The sequence below is a fragment of the Artemia franciscana genome, chromosome 12, assembly GCF_032884065.1.
Source record: "Artemia franciscana chromosome 12, ASM3288406v1, whole genome shotgun sequence".
Lineage (NCBI taxonomy): Eukaryota > Metazoa > Arthropoda > Branchiopoda > Anostraca > Artemiidae > Artemia > Artemia franciscana.
In genome coordinates, this window is record NC_088874.1 from 21171781 (window position 1) to 21191677 (window position 19897).

Here is a 19897-nt window from a genome sequence, read left to right on the forward strand (position 1 = left end):
CAGACAGTATTCTTATAATTTGTATAATTTTGTAATACAAAACCGATTTTAAACTTTCTGGTGTCCTGCTTTAATGAATAAAAGCAAAGTAGGAATTCCTAAAATGAAAATAAGAATGCATCTGATACTCAAACATGTGATTCAAAATTCGAGTTATGTATTGCCAAAGTCTATAGATTCATTGGAGCTAAAACGTTAAGCACCACCTATCTTTTTATTTTACGCTTGCTTTCGGAATATCAACAGGTTGGTAACAATTATACTCGATTATCAAGAGAGTCGTTCTTGGAAATGTTTATCCAAAAGATTCATGTGGCGAAGAGTTGTAATGTGGAACACTTTAAGAACAGTAATTCCAAATAGGGCATCTTATTTTACTTCCAAAAGGACACTCAACCAATTTATATGGTTATAAGCATTTCAAAAACGAGCGACATACTATCATTACCACTAGCGGTGCAATCTTGACCTATGTAAACTATACAGATCCCAAAAGTCAATCATTTATTACAAATTATGCTCAGAACTTGAATAGACAATGTACTTCGGTTGGTATTTTTTCTCTTCCTTTAAGATCTTCCAGCTCTATAGCAACAACTGAGCCTACAACTTCTCCTTGCAGTCTTTGCACTAATTCACACGAGGCCTTTAGACTTCCTAAAAATAAATGTACTCAGTTATGGCAGTAATTGACGGTTAGTCTGAAGGCGGACTAATGGCACGATATTATCTTTTTCATAGTCAACGCGACAACGTCAACTTTGCAAAGAGCAACATGTCTCCCATGTTTTTTGCTTCTTATTTAGCCTCATCACGCATAACAAATGGTGGTACAAACTTAGAGGAGGAATTATTTTCTCGCAAATTTTAGATCCTTTTGCAAATTGAGGGATAGAAATCAATAAAAGAACAGCCTGATACCCCAAATACCCTCAGGTAATCCCCCACGTCATCGGATCAGGATTTATTTCAAGACAGCAACTTCAATCCAGTACGCTTCCAGGGAGAACATAACTTATTTCCTTTTTTGACGGTGAAAAATTATCCCCTCCCCAGGTTATTAATCTATGTACATAAAATCGAAAATATATCTGTCCTGTATGTATCACTTCTCTGTTTTCCGATAGCGAAGAAGCTTTAGGAGGTTGTTGAGTACAGTCTTAAAAAGGTTTTAGGTATAAAATCCGCTGCCACCCCCTCCCCAAGGCCCTCTTAATACTTATCGTGCTCACTGAAATAGGAGACACCTGAATAATTGTCAGTTGCCTCTGTTCACATTATCCCCATTTTATGGCTATTGATCATCCAACAACGACCGATGGGTAAGTTAATAATCCCAATCTAATTTTTCACATACATTTAAATTTAAAAATATGTTGGATATTTGAAACGGGTGGAGAAGTTTTTAAAGACCATCTGTTTTTAAGCTTCTAATCTACAATTTGGAATTATTTCACATTTGTCAGTAGGAGCACTGATCGTGCTTAAAGGAGCACAAAAAACAAATAAAAGCACATTTTATAAAGTTGAATATCATATTATGTTATTTAAATCAAAATTTAATTACCTCCAGTAGCTAACAGATCATCAACTATTAAGACTTTTTGTCCAGGTAATATGCTATCCTTTTGAATTTCAAAGGTGTCCTGAAATAACAACAATAATCAGGTATTTCCATTATCCTTGAACACTGTATCATCTCAAAACTTCTTTTTCTTCAAAACACCACACAAATCGTGTAATTAATTATTTCGTGCATCAAAAAATCATGCAGCATCAAAAAACTATCTTCTCTCTCTAAAGTATCACAATCACTTATATCAAAACAGCTTCCATAGTATTTAATAATAAAAAAAAAAAACTCCCAAACTAAATAGAATATTTGGGAAGAACATAGGCATGAGCAATGTCTTTTATATGAGCTATTAAAAATCTATCTACGATGTTCTGGTAGCCTGCTAGCTTTGATAGCTGCTAATCTTTGATAGCAGCTGTAGCTGCTTCGTTCTTGTCTGGTCTTATTAAAGGATGTGTACCGTGCTTGGTTTGGTAAACGAGATATTCCATAGTTTTCCAGAATATATATTAGAAGGATAAGATAAACAAAAACAAATATAAGAAACAAGGCTAACCACTAACGCAAAGTTCTGGTATACAGTAAACCAACTGCAAGTTTTAATTTGCATATTTAAAGAGAATGCCACAAGCAATCACAAAGGACATGTCTATGCTTTTCACTTTTACAGGAAGTCGTGTTTGCAGAAAATTGTCAAGAATACGACAATAGGTGCAACAAATGATTTTAGATGACTAAGTCACTTTCATTAGCAATATATGAGGATGAAGCAATGCTATAAAGTAACCAGAAAATGAGAGAGTGGATCCCTTCATTTCCCTAGGTACCATAATCCTTACCTAAGGAAGGTAGATGCCCTGACGAAGTAAATTATTCAATAGCCGAGGCACTTGTTTTGTAGTTGCTGTTTTTTGTAGGGATTTTTTTTTTGAAGTATAGGAGAATAGTGCTTCGAACTAACATTAGGATATTAGAACCGATGGTAATAACAGTGGTTAAATATGGCAATGAAGCATGGGTGTTCCAAAAGGCCCTGAACCGGATAATAGATATTTCTGGGAAAAATCTCCTTATTCGTGTTTCCACCTGAACTTCAACGCCGCACAGAAATCGGCATCTTTTTGGTCAAGTTTGCCTCTTTTTATGCAATAAAATGCACGCCATAGACGTGAAATCATCATATTTTTCTTGAAAGAGGAAACCAGCACAGTGTAAACCTGATTTTGGTAGATTTCTCAGTGATGGTGACATTCTCAATGATCAATGACATTCTTAAGCTCGTTGTACAGTTTATAGCTACTATTGGGAGAGCCAGGACGACGTGATAGAAAGGATAGGCTAACCATGACTAGTGAATGTGATAGAGCAACTCGCTGAAGAACTATTAAGAGCAGAGAAAAACTAATTTTTGACATGTAATCTATTCCGAATTGAAGGATAATGATTACCTCCAACGAGTTTGAAAATTCTGACGAGATCATTGGCTCTTGGTTGTATTAATGTTCTTGCTCTGTTCACCGATCATTCAACTCCAGTGATAACCAGAAGTGTGAAGGATAAAAAGATGTGGATACTACCAGGTTTTCACAAATTTTATTTTTTCTTATTCTATTCAAACGCGATTCCAATAACAAGAATTTGAAAAGGACAACCTAGCGAGTCTACAAGTGTCAAATTTGTAGGAATTTCCAACTGTGATAAATGATGAATATTTCAATAATCATTTTTTTTTCGTCACGGAAACATCCTGCTTCCAGTAAGCCCTTTACCATGAGTGTGGAAATAAGAATGTAGTTTGGAATATAGGACCATGACGAGGTAGCTAAGAAATAAAAGTGCCATTCAATGCAGAGTCGAAGCATAGTAATCATTTCTGGAAATTCATCTCTGTAATCTAATCCAGCTTTTCAGGAAAACAAAGGTGCTTGGGGTTGGGTTTCGAGATTATTGGTGAGGCGGCCTATATCTAAAGTGAGCCGAAAATTAATTAATTTTCAGAGAAAATTATTCTTATATTCCGATAGAAGACTGGATTCTGAATCGAATGATATGTTTATTTCTTAGCTATATCATTAGGCCTATGGTTTTTTATTCCACGTTTACCGAATAAGCTACAGGTTTATATCCCAAAGCTCATTTTGGGAAAAGGAGGACAAGAAAAACCGAGACTGACTAAACGTAAATAATTTCTGCATGTTGCTTTTCTGAGTTTTCATCCTGAATTTTTCGATTTTTTGTGGCCAAAGCTGCAGATTGGCCACCCTGATAAAAACAAATCAGTTTTTATTGTATTTTATTCAGTCAATTGGACTACAAGATTGCAAAGATATTGTGAGGCAGAAGTAGGATATTAACAAATCACTTCTTACTGTATATCCTGTTATATTGGCAGGGTTTCTGCGCCTTACTTGTGCGACAGAATGTGGCCTTACGCTATAGGGGTAACCAATTTGTAGCTTTATCTTTTTGTGTGCCCTGGTTAATGATTCAGGTTAAATAACCTTCATCCACTTTTTATCCAGCACCAGGGGGATTTAGAATGGAGAAACTCCATAGCATATGAGCATTCTCTTTTCATGCTTCCTAGACACCAGAAATCTGCCTGAATCTCTTCATTTTTGTCACAGTGAAAGACTGATTACGTTAGCTAGGTAGGGTAAAATTGGGTTCAAAAAGATGTTTATACTCACTCTGTCAGGTAGCTTCGGGTGTCAGGAGCTTTCCCAAGGATTTTTAAACAAAAGAACACAACAATATAAGCCTTTCATTGATGAGACTCGAAAAGGACCACAAAGAATAGACTTTTGTTTGTATACTCTTCTTTCTCCTTATTATCGATGAGCAATTTTGACCAAGAAGATGGCTGCCAAGAGTAGTTATTTTTCTCTCCGAAAGTCGTTTCAGAAACGAATAAGGTGCTTTGTCTAGGGATAGTTTTAGGCACTCGTGTGAAAGACTCTATAAAACAGACATTAAGCTGTGCGACAGATGTGGTTCGATCCCCTTTCTAAGGCTGTAATGAAAGAGGATTAAGACGGTCAGGCGCATTTTTACAGATGAAGGTCGAAACATTACTAACAATTTTGCTTTTGGAATCAAGCTAGGGGCGACGAAAAGAGGACGTGCTCGAATTGAATGGAAAAGTGTCATGATAAAGATCCAAAGAAAGTAGGAACTTCATGGGAGGGTAAAAAGAGGGCAAGTCTGAATAGGGTGGAAAGGAGGACGAGTGTATGGAGTTTTTGAGCCTAAGGCGATTTGGTGCTAAGATAATATATTCAATTGTAGGAGGCAAGTATTACCATTCTTTCCTAGGTATTATATTACAATTTGCCTAGTTTCCCATTTTTGGTTTGCACATTGATTCTAGGGTGAATTTCATACTTACTGACAATTAAGTGACTGACTGACTTTAGCACTAAGTGACCTATGGATTTTTACCCTTCTACTAAAAGGATTCTCATGCTGCAATAATATTAGACTTTTCGCAGTATTTCATCCAAGAGCTTGGGATGTAAAATCATTGCATACTAAAACTACTAACAAATCACTGTAGCACCAATCCGCCTGAAGCACACAGCTACGCACGCTTCTCCACCATCCCAATCTATTCAAAGCCTCCCTCTTTATGCCTTCCAAAGAAGTTCCTACTTCCCTTAAATCTTTCCTTTCGATATCCTCCCACCTGATTTTCGTTTAGCCCTAGATGGTTGGCCATCAAGGACAATCTTGGCAATATGTCATCCCTCATCCACAGAACATGTCCCAGTCATCTCATCCTTTCTTTCACTGAAGCAAGATTGAATAACATTTTTCGTACAGCTTACGGTCAGTCAGTCGGCTACCCAAAACAATCCATAGGTAGTTTCCCTGGAAAACATCTAGCAAATCATCCTCCGTTTCTCGGATCGCCCATACTTCAGAACCATACTTGACCACTGTCATCACTGTAGCTTCCAATATTCTAACCTTGGTTCGCAGACTTATCTTACTATTTTTCCAATCTTTTTTAACTGTAAAAAAAAACACCCTGGATCTTGGCTATTCTACTTTTAAAAACTTCACTGTACCTACCGTCTTTACTAATAATACAGCCTAGATAAGTGAAGCTTTCCATTTGATCCACTTGTTCCTAGTCTTAACGACTGAGTCTTCTAAAATTTAAATTGCTAAACCTATTCTTGCACGCTGAACTCTCTAAACCGCTAAAAATTCATTAATTTTGCTAAACTCAACTTTTCATTTAGGATCCTTAAATCATCAGCATATTTAAGTCTAGGAGAGTTTTATTCGTCAATTGATTCCGAACTCTTCCATTACCTCTACTGTGCCCTTTAGGACAAAGTCTATCAGAATCATCCATATAGATGGGGATAAAAGGTAACCCTACATAACTTCTGGTTTAATACGAAACCAGCTACTAAACTCATTTCCTACCTTAACCGCAGTAATGTTATTCTTGTACATAGCACTTTAATGCATTTATCTTGTACAATATACAAGGATATGACCTTCGCTAAAGTTTTCTATCGTCTGAACCAAACACTCGCTCATAATCTAAAAAACTGAGGACCGAAGAGGTTTGATGACTCGGCACTTTTCAAGTATTAATTTAAGAGTAAAATTTTGGTCGACACATTCTCTACCCTTTCTAAAATCGCACTGCCCTTCTCTTAAAGATCCATCTATGTCATCTTTAAATTTAAAAACGGGAGGTATAACATTTGGCTTGATTCCTGCAGATCATTTCCTTAGAATTTAGTTTCTAGAAGTTATAGTTTCTTCTACATGCCTCTCTCTTGATTTCCTATGATTTTACCATTTTAGTTTAACCAAAGTAACATTTCAATACCCTTCTAAGCTTAAAAACAAGCCTCAATTTTTTGTGTCTTTGCATTTATACCATCTTTGAAATGGCGGGGGGGTCAATTGACCTTTGACCAAGATAGAAAAGACAAATCTCACTTAAAGACAATCACAAACATAACAAGCTAATAAATGTCGTAAGTCGGTGTATTAGATGGATTCACTAGAGCGCCCCTTTATCCTATGTTTCCTTTTGTATATATTTTACAGTCAATATAACAAGAATAGCTAAAAGAGATTTGAGTACAAAAGCAGCTTACACTTCTATATTCTAAAACATATGATACAGATTCCAATTCACCGGGAAGCTTTCCCAGCTTTCTAACTGGGACAAATCCAGCACCAAATTCTAAGGCTAGGATGGGTCCAAATAAAAATCCTCGAGATTCTAAGCCAACAATTATGTCTACTTTGTCCCAGCCTTTTGCCTTAACAGCTTCAGAGAACTTTTTTGACAGTTCCCGTAAACAATCAGGATCTTTAAACCAGGAGAATACATCCCTAAATTAAAAATAAATCAACACAGTTAGTTCAACATAAGAATAGCAAATGAAAATCCTGCGAGTTTGGCTTCCCAAAGAGTTGCATTTTACATTTTTCTACACCCAATTTTTTTACATTTTTTTTAAGCTTTTAGCATTGAAGTACTTAATAGACATTAACTTTATGCAGTTTCTTTCTTCATTCTTTTATTACAGGCTTCACGGCTCCATCACAGACGATGATTTGCCGCGAGTCCTGTTAGTTACCTCATTTTCCAACACTGAGGTATTTGTTATACCTTCTCATGAACACGTCAAGGGAAGGATTTTCCGGGATTACCCCTGCCGACAATCTATTTGATGTGGCAACCGATCGCCGGGCAAAACTCATTTTTAGATATTCTTGGCGAGGAGTAACCTGCTCAAGGTAGTCGTGACGAGCTATATTTCAAAAAATATTAAGAATACTAACTTGACCAAGAAAATATTTTATAAGAATAAGAAATTGTAATGAAAAATAAATACACAGAAGAGCATTCTTCCTATTCAAGTCCATTAGCGTTTTACGGTTTAATCTATCATCTTTATATTTGATGTAATTATTTATTTCAATTTCTATTCATTGTGGGTTTCATTTATTCAATTTATTTCAATTTCTATTCATTGTAGGTTTCATTTATTCTTTGATAGTAATTTCTTCTCGTTTTAAGTTTGAATATTAAAGGACTATTCCTGATTGTCTTCAGCTTTAATATTGCTGTTTACTGAAAAAAAAACTGTTTTTTTTTAAGTTATTTTATAATTAAATTTTTTAAACCACGTATCCATAGGTCCTTTTAAAATGCAGATAGTCTTAAGTGTACTCCTCTCCTCCTACCTACATTTTTACCATACCAAAAAACACTAATGATAATGGTAAATAACAAGAGTCAAGAGCTCATATGGCACTTGCGACAAGGTCGGAACCTAAAATTAAACTCGGTAATAGAGTTATCGATTGCATCGTCCTAAAACGTCAAGAAGCATCGAACTCGCCAAAGCACTAGAAATCCCTCCAACTCCCCCAAAGAGATCGGATCCGGTACGCTTATGTCAATCATGTATCTATAACTTGTGCTTATTCTCGAGCTCGCCACGCCTGCCAACTTTCAGCGATCGCTATATTGATTACGTATCTAGTTTAATATCTTCTTCATGTAAAAATCGAAGTCGTCCAGAATTCGAACCCAGGACCTCTCACCCAAAACGAGAATCATATCACTAGACCAACGAGAACAAGAATCATTTGTAAGATTCTTCTCAACTATCTCGTTCAATCGTCCCCCCCCCTCAGATGGTCGAATTGGGAAGGTGACTGTTTCTAATTTAAATGGGTCGGGTCCCTGATACGCCAGCCAGCTTTCATTGTCCTAGCTTATCTGGAAGTGCCCGAACTAGCAAAACTGGGACTGACAGACCGACGGGCAGAAATTGTGATCGCTATATTATGTCACTTAGTAAATACCAAGGTTCATAAAAGACTAGCAATTATAATAAAAAATCAACCCCTCCCTCATTTCTATCCTATCGAAATCTTATCTTATTTGAATATATTTCGAACAATAAGTTAAAAGACTATTGTTTAGAATTCAAAAAACAAATAATACAGATTTAAGAGTTTATGCAATCATTTTCAACTTAAATAAAGAGCGGGGGAGGGGGGTATCTCAAGGCATCTCAATCAAGAGTTCCAGATAACTTTCAAAATAAGTGTCTTGGTATACCACAGAATAGTAAAATCGATTTTTCGGTCCAAATTGAAGAAAAAAATTGAAGTCCAGGTAAACAGCAATTAACCCCATGGGACCCTTATGATAGGTGTGGGGGGATCAAATTGGGAGGGGATCAACATTAAAACCTGTACGTACTGCAAATAGCGTATCAAACGAAAAGAAAAGGTTAACTGACTCTAAATAATAAGTGTACTTTTTTCAATAAAGGTAATATCAAGAGCAACTAGGTAAATAAGGGCAAAAAGTATCAAACTGTCAAAAAATTCCTGTTGGGCCGTTGATTGATATATAATACATCCAACCTTCCTTAAATTGTTTCTGTTGTAATTACTAGCACGAAGTTAGGACTAAGGGGGTTTGGTTGAAAACTATAGAAACCTCTATCTATTTCAATTGATTTTTAAAGGACTATCAAAATATTAAAAAGTCAATACGGTATTGAGTTTGTAAGGTTTTGAAATTTTGTATCTTCTACCTTAGTCTTCTGTCAATAATAGAGGAGTACTAAATATTGGCGACGAGGGGGAGCTGTATAAAGTCAGGAGGATTTTGGAAAATCGTACAAGTAGGGACAGATATACAAATATTCCAACAAATCTGAATTAAAAATTAAGTGTATGAGCAGTGGTACTAGCCTTGATTTTCGTTTTAATTTTCCATTCTAAAAGCCTTTTAACAGTAAGTTTAAGGTATACAGGAATTGGTGCACTTTTTTTAATTTTTTAATATAAGCTCAAGCAAGACTCAGTGGGAATTTGATCATCACAAAGATTAAATCCAAGAGCATGAGAAACTAATAGAAAGAGAAAACTTTGGCTTTTGAGAGAAGGTTTAATTAGAATTAAAAGTTAATGCCATCAATGCAAGAAAAGCATTGCCCAGCGTAACCAGAAACACTCAGAACAAGCTAAATTTTAATTTTGGATATATTCAAATTTTTGTTTTGATTGAAAGATTTAGCCAGAAACTTTCTGGAAATAGGCCTCATTTTTTAGGCCTACGATTTTTTTAATATAACTCATTTTATTTTGAAATGCTTTTATTGATTGAAAATTGTTTTGAGGCTGTATCAATACACGGAACATGTTTAGTTTCAGAAAATGTACATAAATATATCTTTTCGATCTTTTAGCAAAATAGTTCTTTTATATCTGGCCCTTTGTACAGCAAAAGCAAAAAAAAAAAAGAGATAAGAAAATGTCTAGAGCAACAATTATTTTGTAGATTCTAATAATTAAGTTTATCATTTTATTGGGTAGTGATAGTTAATACTTTTTTTTTCTTAGAAAATAACTCACTAATCAATCATCTCTTGTCAATCTTGCATTTTCTTTGGATCAAACGGAATAGGACAGATAAAGATAGGACTTGAGAGAAAACAAATATTTGTTTCAAAACAAGAAAATTAGATATACACTTTCCAACTGACTTTGGAGCACATTTAAAGAACGAATTCATGGTAACCATGTCAAAACACCAGAAGCAACTATTCCATATTTTGTTTGCCAGAGTTGACTACACAGAGGGCAGATGATAAGGTGATTTCTCCCCTAATGCCCCCCCTTCCCCCATACACTAAAGCTTGGGCTTTTCGGCCCTATAGGACCGGAATGAACGCTTGTGAATCTCTGCTGCATGTAACAAGTTGCAATTACATAAGGAACAAAAGCATCCCATATGCTGTTTTTAAAACAATTAAGCAAACCAAAAGCAGAAATAAATTTCATGGATGAATCCATATTCAATAACGATAACTATCATGAATAATAGCTACCAAATTTTATGTTTTTTTATATACAAAATTTAAGGTGTTTAAATATGTTTTCGTCTCCAATAGATACAAAGCAACATATATAATTCCTGATCTGACGCTATAACATCTAGTCACTTCAGGCATCCTTTATTGCATTGTCAGGGAATTCTGAACAATGATCAATCACTTGGTATAACCTACATCAAATGTAATCTTTTATAGAGGATCTCTGAGATAAATGATCAACCAAACATAATTTTTAATAAACATACCTAAAAAGTATTCCTTCTTTAGGGAAATCTTGGTACGATTTCAACTTTTCTTCTAGCAAACCCATGACTTTTCTAGAATAAAAAAAAACTTACAACAATTTTAAAGCAATAATTTATTTAATTACACTGAAGAACGGAAATTAATACTTTTTGAGTTCAAGAATTAAAATGCAACGTTTGGTCAGACCTTTTTATAGTGAATTAGTCAAATCCAATATTTGCCATAAATTACACTTTCCCCATATTTTTTCTGTATTTTAATAAGAGGAAATAAAATATAACTGTTTAGAATATTTTACACAAGAGTACACCCCAAAAAAATTAAAATACAATTTTCGCAAAATATTTTGGATGTGCAAAAAACCTGATCACATTTCAAGATTCAGCATAAAGAGCTGAAAAAGAAAATTGTCCTAAATAATTCATTTTTTCAAAAACATAAATAAGCAGAAATTTACAAATGTCAGCATTAATTACACTGAAGAAAAATGATAAACCCTTTTCAGCATAATGATTAAGATATTTTATTATAGTAGAGCTTTGCATAGACTATAATAAAAATCAAGACTAAGTTTATCCATCACACAGAGTTTGTGTCCAATACTTTTGAAGTCTTTTATAAAAAAGAATCTTGGGCTGTCAGCATTTATAATTATTTAAAACACATGATCAAATTTTTTCAATCTGAAATATTGCAGATTTTCGTGTGGCTCAGTTTATTTACAATCGATCATCAGATGTTTTCTTACCAGACAAGAAACTGCATTATTAAAGAAAAATGGATGTAATCAATAATAATGAACTGAACTTGCCTTCCAAGTAAATATACAAAAACAATGAGAGATCTAAAATCGATAGCATCTAAGTCCCCATTTAGCCCTGTTTCCAAGTATAATGATTGCTACCATGACAACGGAATTTCAGCTTCCCCTAATAGGGCCAGATATAGCCCCAAGCAATGTGCAAAATTTTGCTTATTTTTTTTATTGCATTTCTCCACTTATTTCTTGACAATAGTTGCTTCAAAACAATAAATACAGTAATACTAATTTTTAAAAATCTTCAAAGATAACAACATTTGCAGTATGCTGACATATTTTCTATGTGACATATTTCCTACAGCTAATTACTGTCACTGCACTAGCCACATTCTTTATTTGGTGATCAGGGAAAAAGCAGCTGAAGATCTTACTGAACAAATTTATTGCAGATTCTGATGACAGCAAAAAGCAATATCATCATTCTAATGTCCCTTTAAATAATAAAGAGGACTATTATAGAATATTGGAATTTGGCCAGTAAATAAGTGCATAATTTTAAGCCAGATTAACTTTGGAATACATTACAAGTAAAATACTTTTGGATTTTATTCATTCACTCTTCAAGCAGTCTGGACAAATGATCATATGAGAATGATGTTTTGGATTTCCATAGTATGTTTTGGATTCTTATTTATGAATCTGGTTTTTGGACTTGTGAACTGCTTTTTCTCTTCTAGATTTACTTTTATGATGGAGCTTTTGCAAAAATTTCATGAAGGGACAGTTAATGAAATTATTGCCCAACATACAGCTGACTTTTTTATAGAATAGTCTGTGATGATAGTAAAAACTGGTCTTGAGTGTTTCTGGGTGAACGTGTGTCTATATGGCAATGCTATCTAGCTAAATAGCATCACATAAAAAAAAAAATTGTGAAGTTTCAGAAACTTTAAAATACCCTGACAAGGATAGCCTTGGTATAATAGGTCTTAATAATTCAATCTTATCACTGATGTAATTTACTATAATAACTCTTTTTGTAACCATATTTCATATTATAATGAATATGTTCCATTTTTTTTTCTTATTTTCATTTATTTTCAAGCAATTTCTTTTTCTTTCATCATTATTTTTGAGTTCTCACTGGTTGAGTTGTTTTTGCTACCTTAAGATTCAGATGGTATGCATTTTGTGAAAGTTTCTGCTGGTCCTGATCCTAATTCTGAATTTTTTTTTTCATTGGGTGATAATTGCATTGGGGATGGACTGAAAGACCTAGAGTCTAACTCTTTTGATTTTTTCCATATTCCAGAGCCAGGATAAATTTATGGGAAATGAGATAAATCATTGTGGGTTAATTAATTCTCCAAAATGTAAATTTAAATTACCTTCCAAAGTTTCTGCTCTTCCCAGTACTGGTTTGGTCAGAAAAGTGTTTTTAAACTGTAGAGTTTGTTTTTAGTTCTTAGGATGATCTTGTTTATAAACTATCATTTCATGTTGTTGGATTCTGTGAAATGTTTCTTACAGACCTAACTCCTCATGTTGTTTTTCCTGGATATCAGTGTACTTTTAAAAACCAATTAACAAGGTATCAAGGTGGCTTAGCAGTATTAGTACAGAGTTTTATTCACCAATAGATACAGATTGGAAATATAATACTCCTTTTCCCCCTTCAAAAGGCTCCATGGCTAGAGATACCAGGGGGATAAAAAAAAATACAGTATAAGCAACCAAAAAAAGAGAATAAAAAGTATCTCTTTTACCTTCTAGGGGGATATAATGGGGACTGAAATTAGTGTTGGAAAAAAGATATACTTTTTGCATAGTATATCAACTGCCTTATTCTCTAGTCAAGTCAGTCCTCTGTATACTCCATGATTTTTTTGCACCAACCTCATTTTTAAAATAAAGATGTTATCTATTTGGGAGATTTCAATAATGACCTTCTAGAAGCTTCAAATGAATAATCTGTTGAGTTATTGTCTTCTTGTTTTTCTGCTTATTTACTTCCTACTTGCCCAATATCTACAAGAATTGCACCTAGTTCTGATTCTCTCATTGATAATATTTTTACATCTTTACCATATGAAGCAAATTTTGCTTTTTAAAGGATATATCTATTTTCTGCTGATTACAGATTTGGCTTTAATTATAAAATACCACAGGTAAGTAAGAATTGTCAAATATGGTTGATAAATAAAATAACATTAAAGCATCTGAATGAAAGCCTTGGTCTGTTGGAATTACAAGAGGTTATATCTGTAGTGTTTGCGTTGGATTGCCTTAAGTCTATTTATTCAAAACCCAAGCACCTATAAAAAATAACAACAATAAGCTGGGGGTAAATAAACAATGCGCACACTAAGCAATTGTAAGCAAGCACAATAAGCTGGGGGTAAATAAACAATGCGCACACTAAGCAATTGTAAGCAAGCATTACTGCATCTTCCTTCTTCTTTTGAAGATAGTGCTTGCGAGGTCACATGTCGGGTCGCGTTGGGGGCTTTATGACACGCCCACTTCTGGTGCGTCGTGGTGTGCAGTTGGTGGTCGCCGGCCGCGAGTATATGGTGTCCCTGACAGGTGATGTGTCTACCGCGGTTGGCCCTACTGAGGTAGGCTCAGCTGAGGTAGGCTTTGCTGATGTAAGTTCCGCCGGGTTTTTGCTGATGTAAGTTCCGACGATCCGGTGACTGTCGAAGGGGGTGGTAGAGCTGGGGTTTTCTCACTTTTGCTGGTGAAGTTTTTTTGTTATCTGCTCACTTTCAATATGGGGTGTTTGGGGATCATCGGCACTGTGGCTGGTCATGCCAGTAGTGTATGGGTGGTGGTGCGGGGTTGGTTGTCTGGATAAGTGAATCCTGTTCCTTCTTAGTCTTGAGCCATCAGTTGTTTCGACAATGTAGGACCGCGGGTTGCAATGGCGTGCGGTTATGTTTCCCTTGGTCCATGTGTCATTCGGTTTTCGTTGGACGAAAACAGAGTCTCCAACCTCAAGTTCGGGAAGGGGCTTCGCAGATTTGTCATGATGGGATTTCTGGCGTCTCTGCATGACGTTTCGACTATGGAGGAAATCCGACTTGGAGACGACCTTTGGTTTCAGGTGTTGGTACGTAGAGGGTAGGGAGGATCTAAGCTGTCGACTCTGTAGAAGCTGTGCGGGTGAGGCGAGGTTGTCTACCGGACTGTTGCGGTACTCTAGGAGAGCTATGTATGGGTCGTTACCGCTATCCTTTGATTTTGACAGGATTCTTTTACATGTTTGCACGGATTTCTCGACGAGTCCATTTGCCTTGGGATATATTGGGCTTGAGGTCATGAGTTCAATTCCCCAAGTTTGAGCAAATTCGTTGAATTTGTGCGAGAAGAGTTGAGCGCCGTTGTCGGATGTCATCTGCTGTGGGATCCCGAAGCGTGCGAAGTGAGTCTTGAGTTTGCCAATGATCGTTTCTGATGTTTGGTTCTGAAGTCGATCGAATTCGAAATAACGGCTGTAGTAGTCAACCGTGATAAGGAATTGGGCTTTTTCCCATTCGAATAAGTCTATTGCTACATGTTGCCATGGTAGTGATGGTATTTCTGTGTTGATGAGTGGTTCTCTCTGGTTGTTCAGGGCATGGCAGGCACATATTTCGCATTGTCTGACGAAGGATTCGATGTCGGCGTTCATGCCTGGCCAGTATACCAGCATCCTCGCGCGTTGCTTTGTTTTTTCAACGCCGAGATGTGCTGCGTGTAGCTGGGTAAGAGTTTCTTGTCTGAGGACCTGGGGTATGATTATTCTCTGGCCTTTGAAAACTATCCCGTCGACTTCTGCCAGCTCACTCCTTATGTTCCAGAATGCTGATGCTTCAACGGGACATGTTTTTCGAGTCGATGGCCAACCATGCTGTATGACAGACTGAAGAGTACTGAGTTGTTTATCATGTTCGGTCAGTTGACGGATTTTCCTGAGTTTGCTGTCGCTTACGGGCAGTGTCTTCATTACTGAGTGAACATAAGCTTCGATGTCTCTTTGCATCTGGAGGTCGGTGTTTGGGAGGTGTAGTCGCGAAAGCGCGTCAGCTACGGGTATGTCGGAACCTGGGCTGTAGATGACTTCCAAGTCATATGGCAGAGTTTGGATCATCATTCTCTGCAGCCGTGTGGGCGCTTGGTGTAGAGGTTTTGACAGGATGGTTTCCAGTGGTCTATGGTCGGTGGTGACCGTTACCTTTCGCCCGTAGATGTAATGATGGAAATGTTTCAATCCATACACTATTGCGTACATTTCTTTTTCGAGTTGCGAGTAGTTTTGTTCAGTCTTGCTGAGAGCTCTAGATGCATAGCCACAAATGTTTCCATTGGTTGAGATCTCTGCCCCTAGTCCGTGCTTCGAGGCGTCGACTTTCAAGTCAACTGTGCGGCTGCTGTGGTCAAAGAAGGCTAGATTGTCAGTGATTGATCGCTTGATGGCACTGAAGCATTCTTCGTGATGTGGTTTCCACTCGAACTGTACTTCTTGTATGAGGTCTCTTAGGGTCTTGTTTCTGGATGAGAGACTGGGGATGTATCGGGATAGGAAGTTGAGCATGCCCAAAAGGGTTTGGAGTTCTTCCTTGGTTGTTGGACTTGGCATTTTTTCGATGGCGTTGAGTTTTTCGGGGTCTGGTTTGATTCCTTCTTTGCTGATGATGTGACCGAAGTATTTTACTTGTTCCATTCCGAATGTGCATTTTTCCTTATTGAATCTCACTCCTTTCTCCCTGGCGCGCTTAAGGACTGCACGGAGCCTATTGTCGTGCTCTTCTTGGCTTTTCCCGTATACAAGGATGTCGTCGATGAGGATGCGGATGCCTTCCAACCCTTCAAATATCTCATCCATTTGACGCTGAAATTCATCCTGTGCTGACACAAGACCAAATGGGTATCTTTTCCATCTGTATCTTCCGAAAACGGTGCTAAACGTTGTGTAGAATGATGACCGTTCGGTTAGCGGCAGTATCCAGTAGCCCGACCGGACGTCGAGCTTGCTTACGGTTGATATGCCGTGTAAGTCCTCTGTTGCATCTTCAAACGTGGGTTTTTTTTTTTTTTTTTTTTTTTTTTTTTTTTTTTTTTTTTTTTTTTTTTTTTTTTTTTTTTGCCTTAAGTCTATTTATTCAAAACCCAAGCACCTATAAAAAATAACAACAATAAGCTGGGGGTAAATAAACAATGCGCACACTAAGCAATTGTAAGCAAGCACAATAAGCTGGGGGTAAATAAACAATGCGCACACTAAGCAATTGTAAGCAAGCATTACTGCAATATCCACAGAGGATACAAATATGACAACTGATATTTTTCTAAGAAAATTTAGATGCTGCCTTGCTTCTAGGTACCCATTTCTTATAAATAAAATTTGTAGAGAAAATTGCAGATAAGGCTGTGGATATTCTGGAATTTTGATTTCAGTAAAAAAAATAATTTAGTTCAAAAGCAGTTAAAAAATCCAACTGATTAGTTGCAATCATCACTTTGACCAAGCAATGTCACTTTGCAGGTTCAATGTTGAGCAGGGGGTCAACTTTTTCACAACCATACTTGCAGTTTGCATTTATGATCATGTTAACTATTAGCTTTCTTTTGTTGCTTCTTTAATTCAAAGTTCATCAAGTTGCAGTTTTACTGCATAAAATCCAAGAGCAGTTAATGCTCATTTTGCTTTTATCTCAATCCTCTTCTTTTTATCCAAATCATTGGTTTATTGGAGAGACCTTAAGTGAGTAGACAATTTTAACTAAAAGCAAGACTTCTCCTCCCAATATTTCCACAATCTTGGCTTCCAAATCCTGGGCTGATGTTTTCTTTGTATATATTCTGACCAATAAAATGTATATTTATAAAATAACAAATGGTAACCTGTCCAGTTAACATCTAAACCTATTGAATGAGATTTTCATGACATTTTCCTTGACCAGACAGTTAGAGCAGAAATTTGATTGCTTTTTATTTTTAATTTATCCCTTCTATGATTGTGCAGTCTAGTTAGAGCAAATCTGAACCAATTATAATTAAACAGACACAGAAAAATTAAACCTGCTGCTTAAAGAATGAATAATTTAACTGACTTTGTGACTAGAGTAATTTTAAAAGGTCAGATAGGCTTAAATTTGTTTAAAAAGTAAGAAAAAATTATTTAAGGTAAGAAAATACAGTTTGTAACTCAATACATGGCAAACATTGACTTTTTTGCCCAGAACAAAAATGGCAATCAAACCCAAAGACGGACCTGAACTCCTAATGCATTATATAATATGAAAGAGCATAAAAAGGCATAAAGTGATACATTTACTTTTATCTTAGCTAGGCTAAATTATGTTACACACTGCAAATTTATCACAAATGAATATACATGTTTGTGCAATGACCTAAGGCCCCCCTTCTGTATGAAAATTGGCCTCTACACTTTGCATGGAAACCCTTGTTTGACAGATTTTTTGCCCAAGTTGTTTGACCAACAAAATTGGGAAACATTGCAGATTAAGTACCCCTAAAAGAGAAAACTGATTTATTTTCGGATATTATTCAGTCACTTGAGCTCTAAAGTTGCACAGATATTGTGAAGTATAAGCAAGATAGGCTATAAACAGCTCACTTCTTGCTGTAGGGTGTAGCCTGGTACTGTTTGGTATCTTTTTATCTCTGCAACCCATAGACCTACTGCAAGAGTAGCTAATCTCCAACTTTTGCCAAAACTGAAATATTACAGCAAGTCTTACCACTTTTCCTCCAAAATTAAAACGCCAAAGTGTTGAAGTAAAATTGTAATTTATCCACACCTCAACCACAGTTTGAAATTGTCATTGAGCAAAACTGCCAACAACCGACATCTCAAAAGAGAGCAAATCAAGGCACAAAAGGAGCGATTGCTGCTCAAAAAGAGCACAACTCAAAAATTTACGCATCCCCTATCACTGTTCTGATAACTCTTAAAAATAATTATAAGTTATCCTGTGATCATTGAAAATAGTGCCCTTAAATTTTTCAAATATATTTTACATTAAGTCAGGAGGGGTCCCTACTTAAGTGAATCTTGAATGCATTATATAAAAATTCTCGTTCTATTCTGTAGATAAAATGTAAAACTCTGTTAGGAATATGCTCAAGTTAATTTTGATCGCTTGGATCCTTAAGTTGACTGTACTGAAATTTTAGATAAAGTTTGTCTCCAAACATTTTGTCACAATCAATACAAGTTTAAACCTGCCGAGAATATACTTGACTTTCACCGTCTGCAAAACCTGTCATGTATGCAATCCTCCAAGCCTAAAGAGTAAAAAAAGGGTAGACACAATGACTAATCAATACCTTTCCATATTATATTTGTGGCACTGGATTTATTTTTCCATATTATATTTGTGGCACTGGATTTATTTCTAAAGTGTAATTCAGTTAAAGTGCGAATGTCGATTCTTGACTCGTGATAGCCATTTTTTCTGAAATAATCTTATCAGTAACGGCCCCGAATTTGTTTGGATGGAGTCCATACTATTAAAATGACAGAAAAAGGTTCACTATGTAAATATATGCTCAAAATTGAAGTTTAGAGACTTCTTGCTATTTTGGCAAGTAGTTGAATTAAAAGGTTTATAGACTTAGTCCTTGCAGATCTCATCGATTTTAAAGTAGACTTTGAAAAAGTATGTTTAAAGTTGTTGCTTCTTCATCATCTTATTGGATATTCACGTTTCCATTTCCATGAGAATAATTGCGCCCAACATCTTTTGACTTCTCTTATCAGATTTGAATTTTTTCTTTCCATGTTTACACCTGCTATTTTACTTCAACATACTTCTTCTTAAATGGTTGGAAGTGCTGGAAAGACGATTGGAGGACTGGGGGAAAGTATAGACGAAGATACAGAAATAATACTTGCTAGCAGTTGTATCTTCTGGACTCAAATAATTTTATTTGAAGTTTATTATTTCGTTAGAACTTTTTCTATCACCATTTTCTAAAAGAGAGCCAAAAAGAGTGATTTTTAAACAGTTCGCAGTAACAAACCAGTAAGGAGCGACCAGGCTCAATAGTAACCGAAACTTTAAAATACGGAATTTTGATACCAATATATGCATCAAAAGAATAGGATTTTTGTTCTGCTTTTAGATATACAAGTCTCATCAAGTATAGTCTTAAATATCAAAAGTCAAGTCAGAGAAAATTTACCTTATTTTCGAGAAAAGGGAGAACCACCCCTTAAAAATCATAGAATATTAATGAAAATTAGAACATCGGATTCAGCGTATCAGAAGACCCTACTATACAGGTTTCAAGCTCCTATCCGCAAAAATGTGGAATTTTGTGTTTTTTGCTAGAAGAAACATCACGGATGCGTGTTTATTTGTTTTTCCCCAGGGGTGATCTTATCGACCCAGTTGCCCTAGAATG

The 19897-nt window shown here is 35.9% G+C and overlaps 2 protein-coding genes across 3 annotated transcripts in view; one reads left to right on the forward strand and one right to left on the reverse strand.

Annotated features, from left to right (window-relative positions):
- Window positions 1-487: 487 nt before the first annotated feature.
- Window positions 488-18372, reverse strand: LOC136033833 (adenine phosphoribosyltransferase-like). 2 transcript variants are annotated; one of them, XM_065714771.1, is made up of 5 exons: window positions 18229-18372; window positions 10722-10793; window positions 6703-6943; window positions 1568-1646; window positions 488-657 (listed from the first exon to the last, which is right to left on the reverse strand). In XM_065714771.1, the coding sequence occupies exons 2-5, from the start codon at window positions 10784-10786 to the stop codon at window positions 521-523; spliced, it is 522 nt and encodes a 173-aa protein (XP_065570843.1). In that variant the 5' UTR covers window positions 10787-10793; window positions 18229-18372; the 3' UTR covers window positions 488-520. The 2 variants fall into 2 exon arrangements, with proteins under 2 accessions (XP_065570843.1, XP_065570844.1); XM_065714772.1 differs by lacking the exon at window positions 18229-18372 and adding an exon at window positions 18105-18126.
- The window catches only part of LOC136033465 (elongator complex protein 3-like), a 55844-nt gene continuing 42888 nt past the window's right edge, over window positions 6942-19897 (forward strand). The window contains exon 1 of the mRNA XM_065714214.1: window positions 6942-7351. The gene's annotated coding sequence lies outside the window, so the exon portion shown is untranslated. The remainder of the gene's footprint in view (window positions 7352-19897) is intronic.

Bases quoted from the DNA above. Each gene is read 5' to 3' on its own strand.
- LOC136033833 (XM_065714771.1), bottom strand. From the start codon at position 10,786: ATGGGTTTGCTAGAAGAAAAGTTGAAATCGTACCAAGATTTCCCTAAA. The intron at 6,944-10,721 runs GTATGTTTATTA...TTTTTAATTTAG, and splicing joins AAAGAAGGAATACTTTTTAG to GGATGTATTCTCCTGGTTTA. The intron at 658-1,567 runs GTAATTAAATTT...ATTTATTTTTAG, and splicing joins TGATCTGTTAGCTACTGGAG to GAAGTCTAAAGGCCTCGTGT.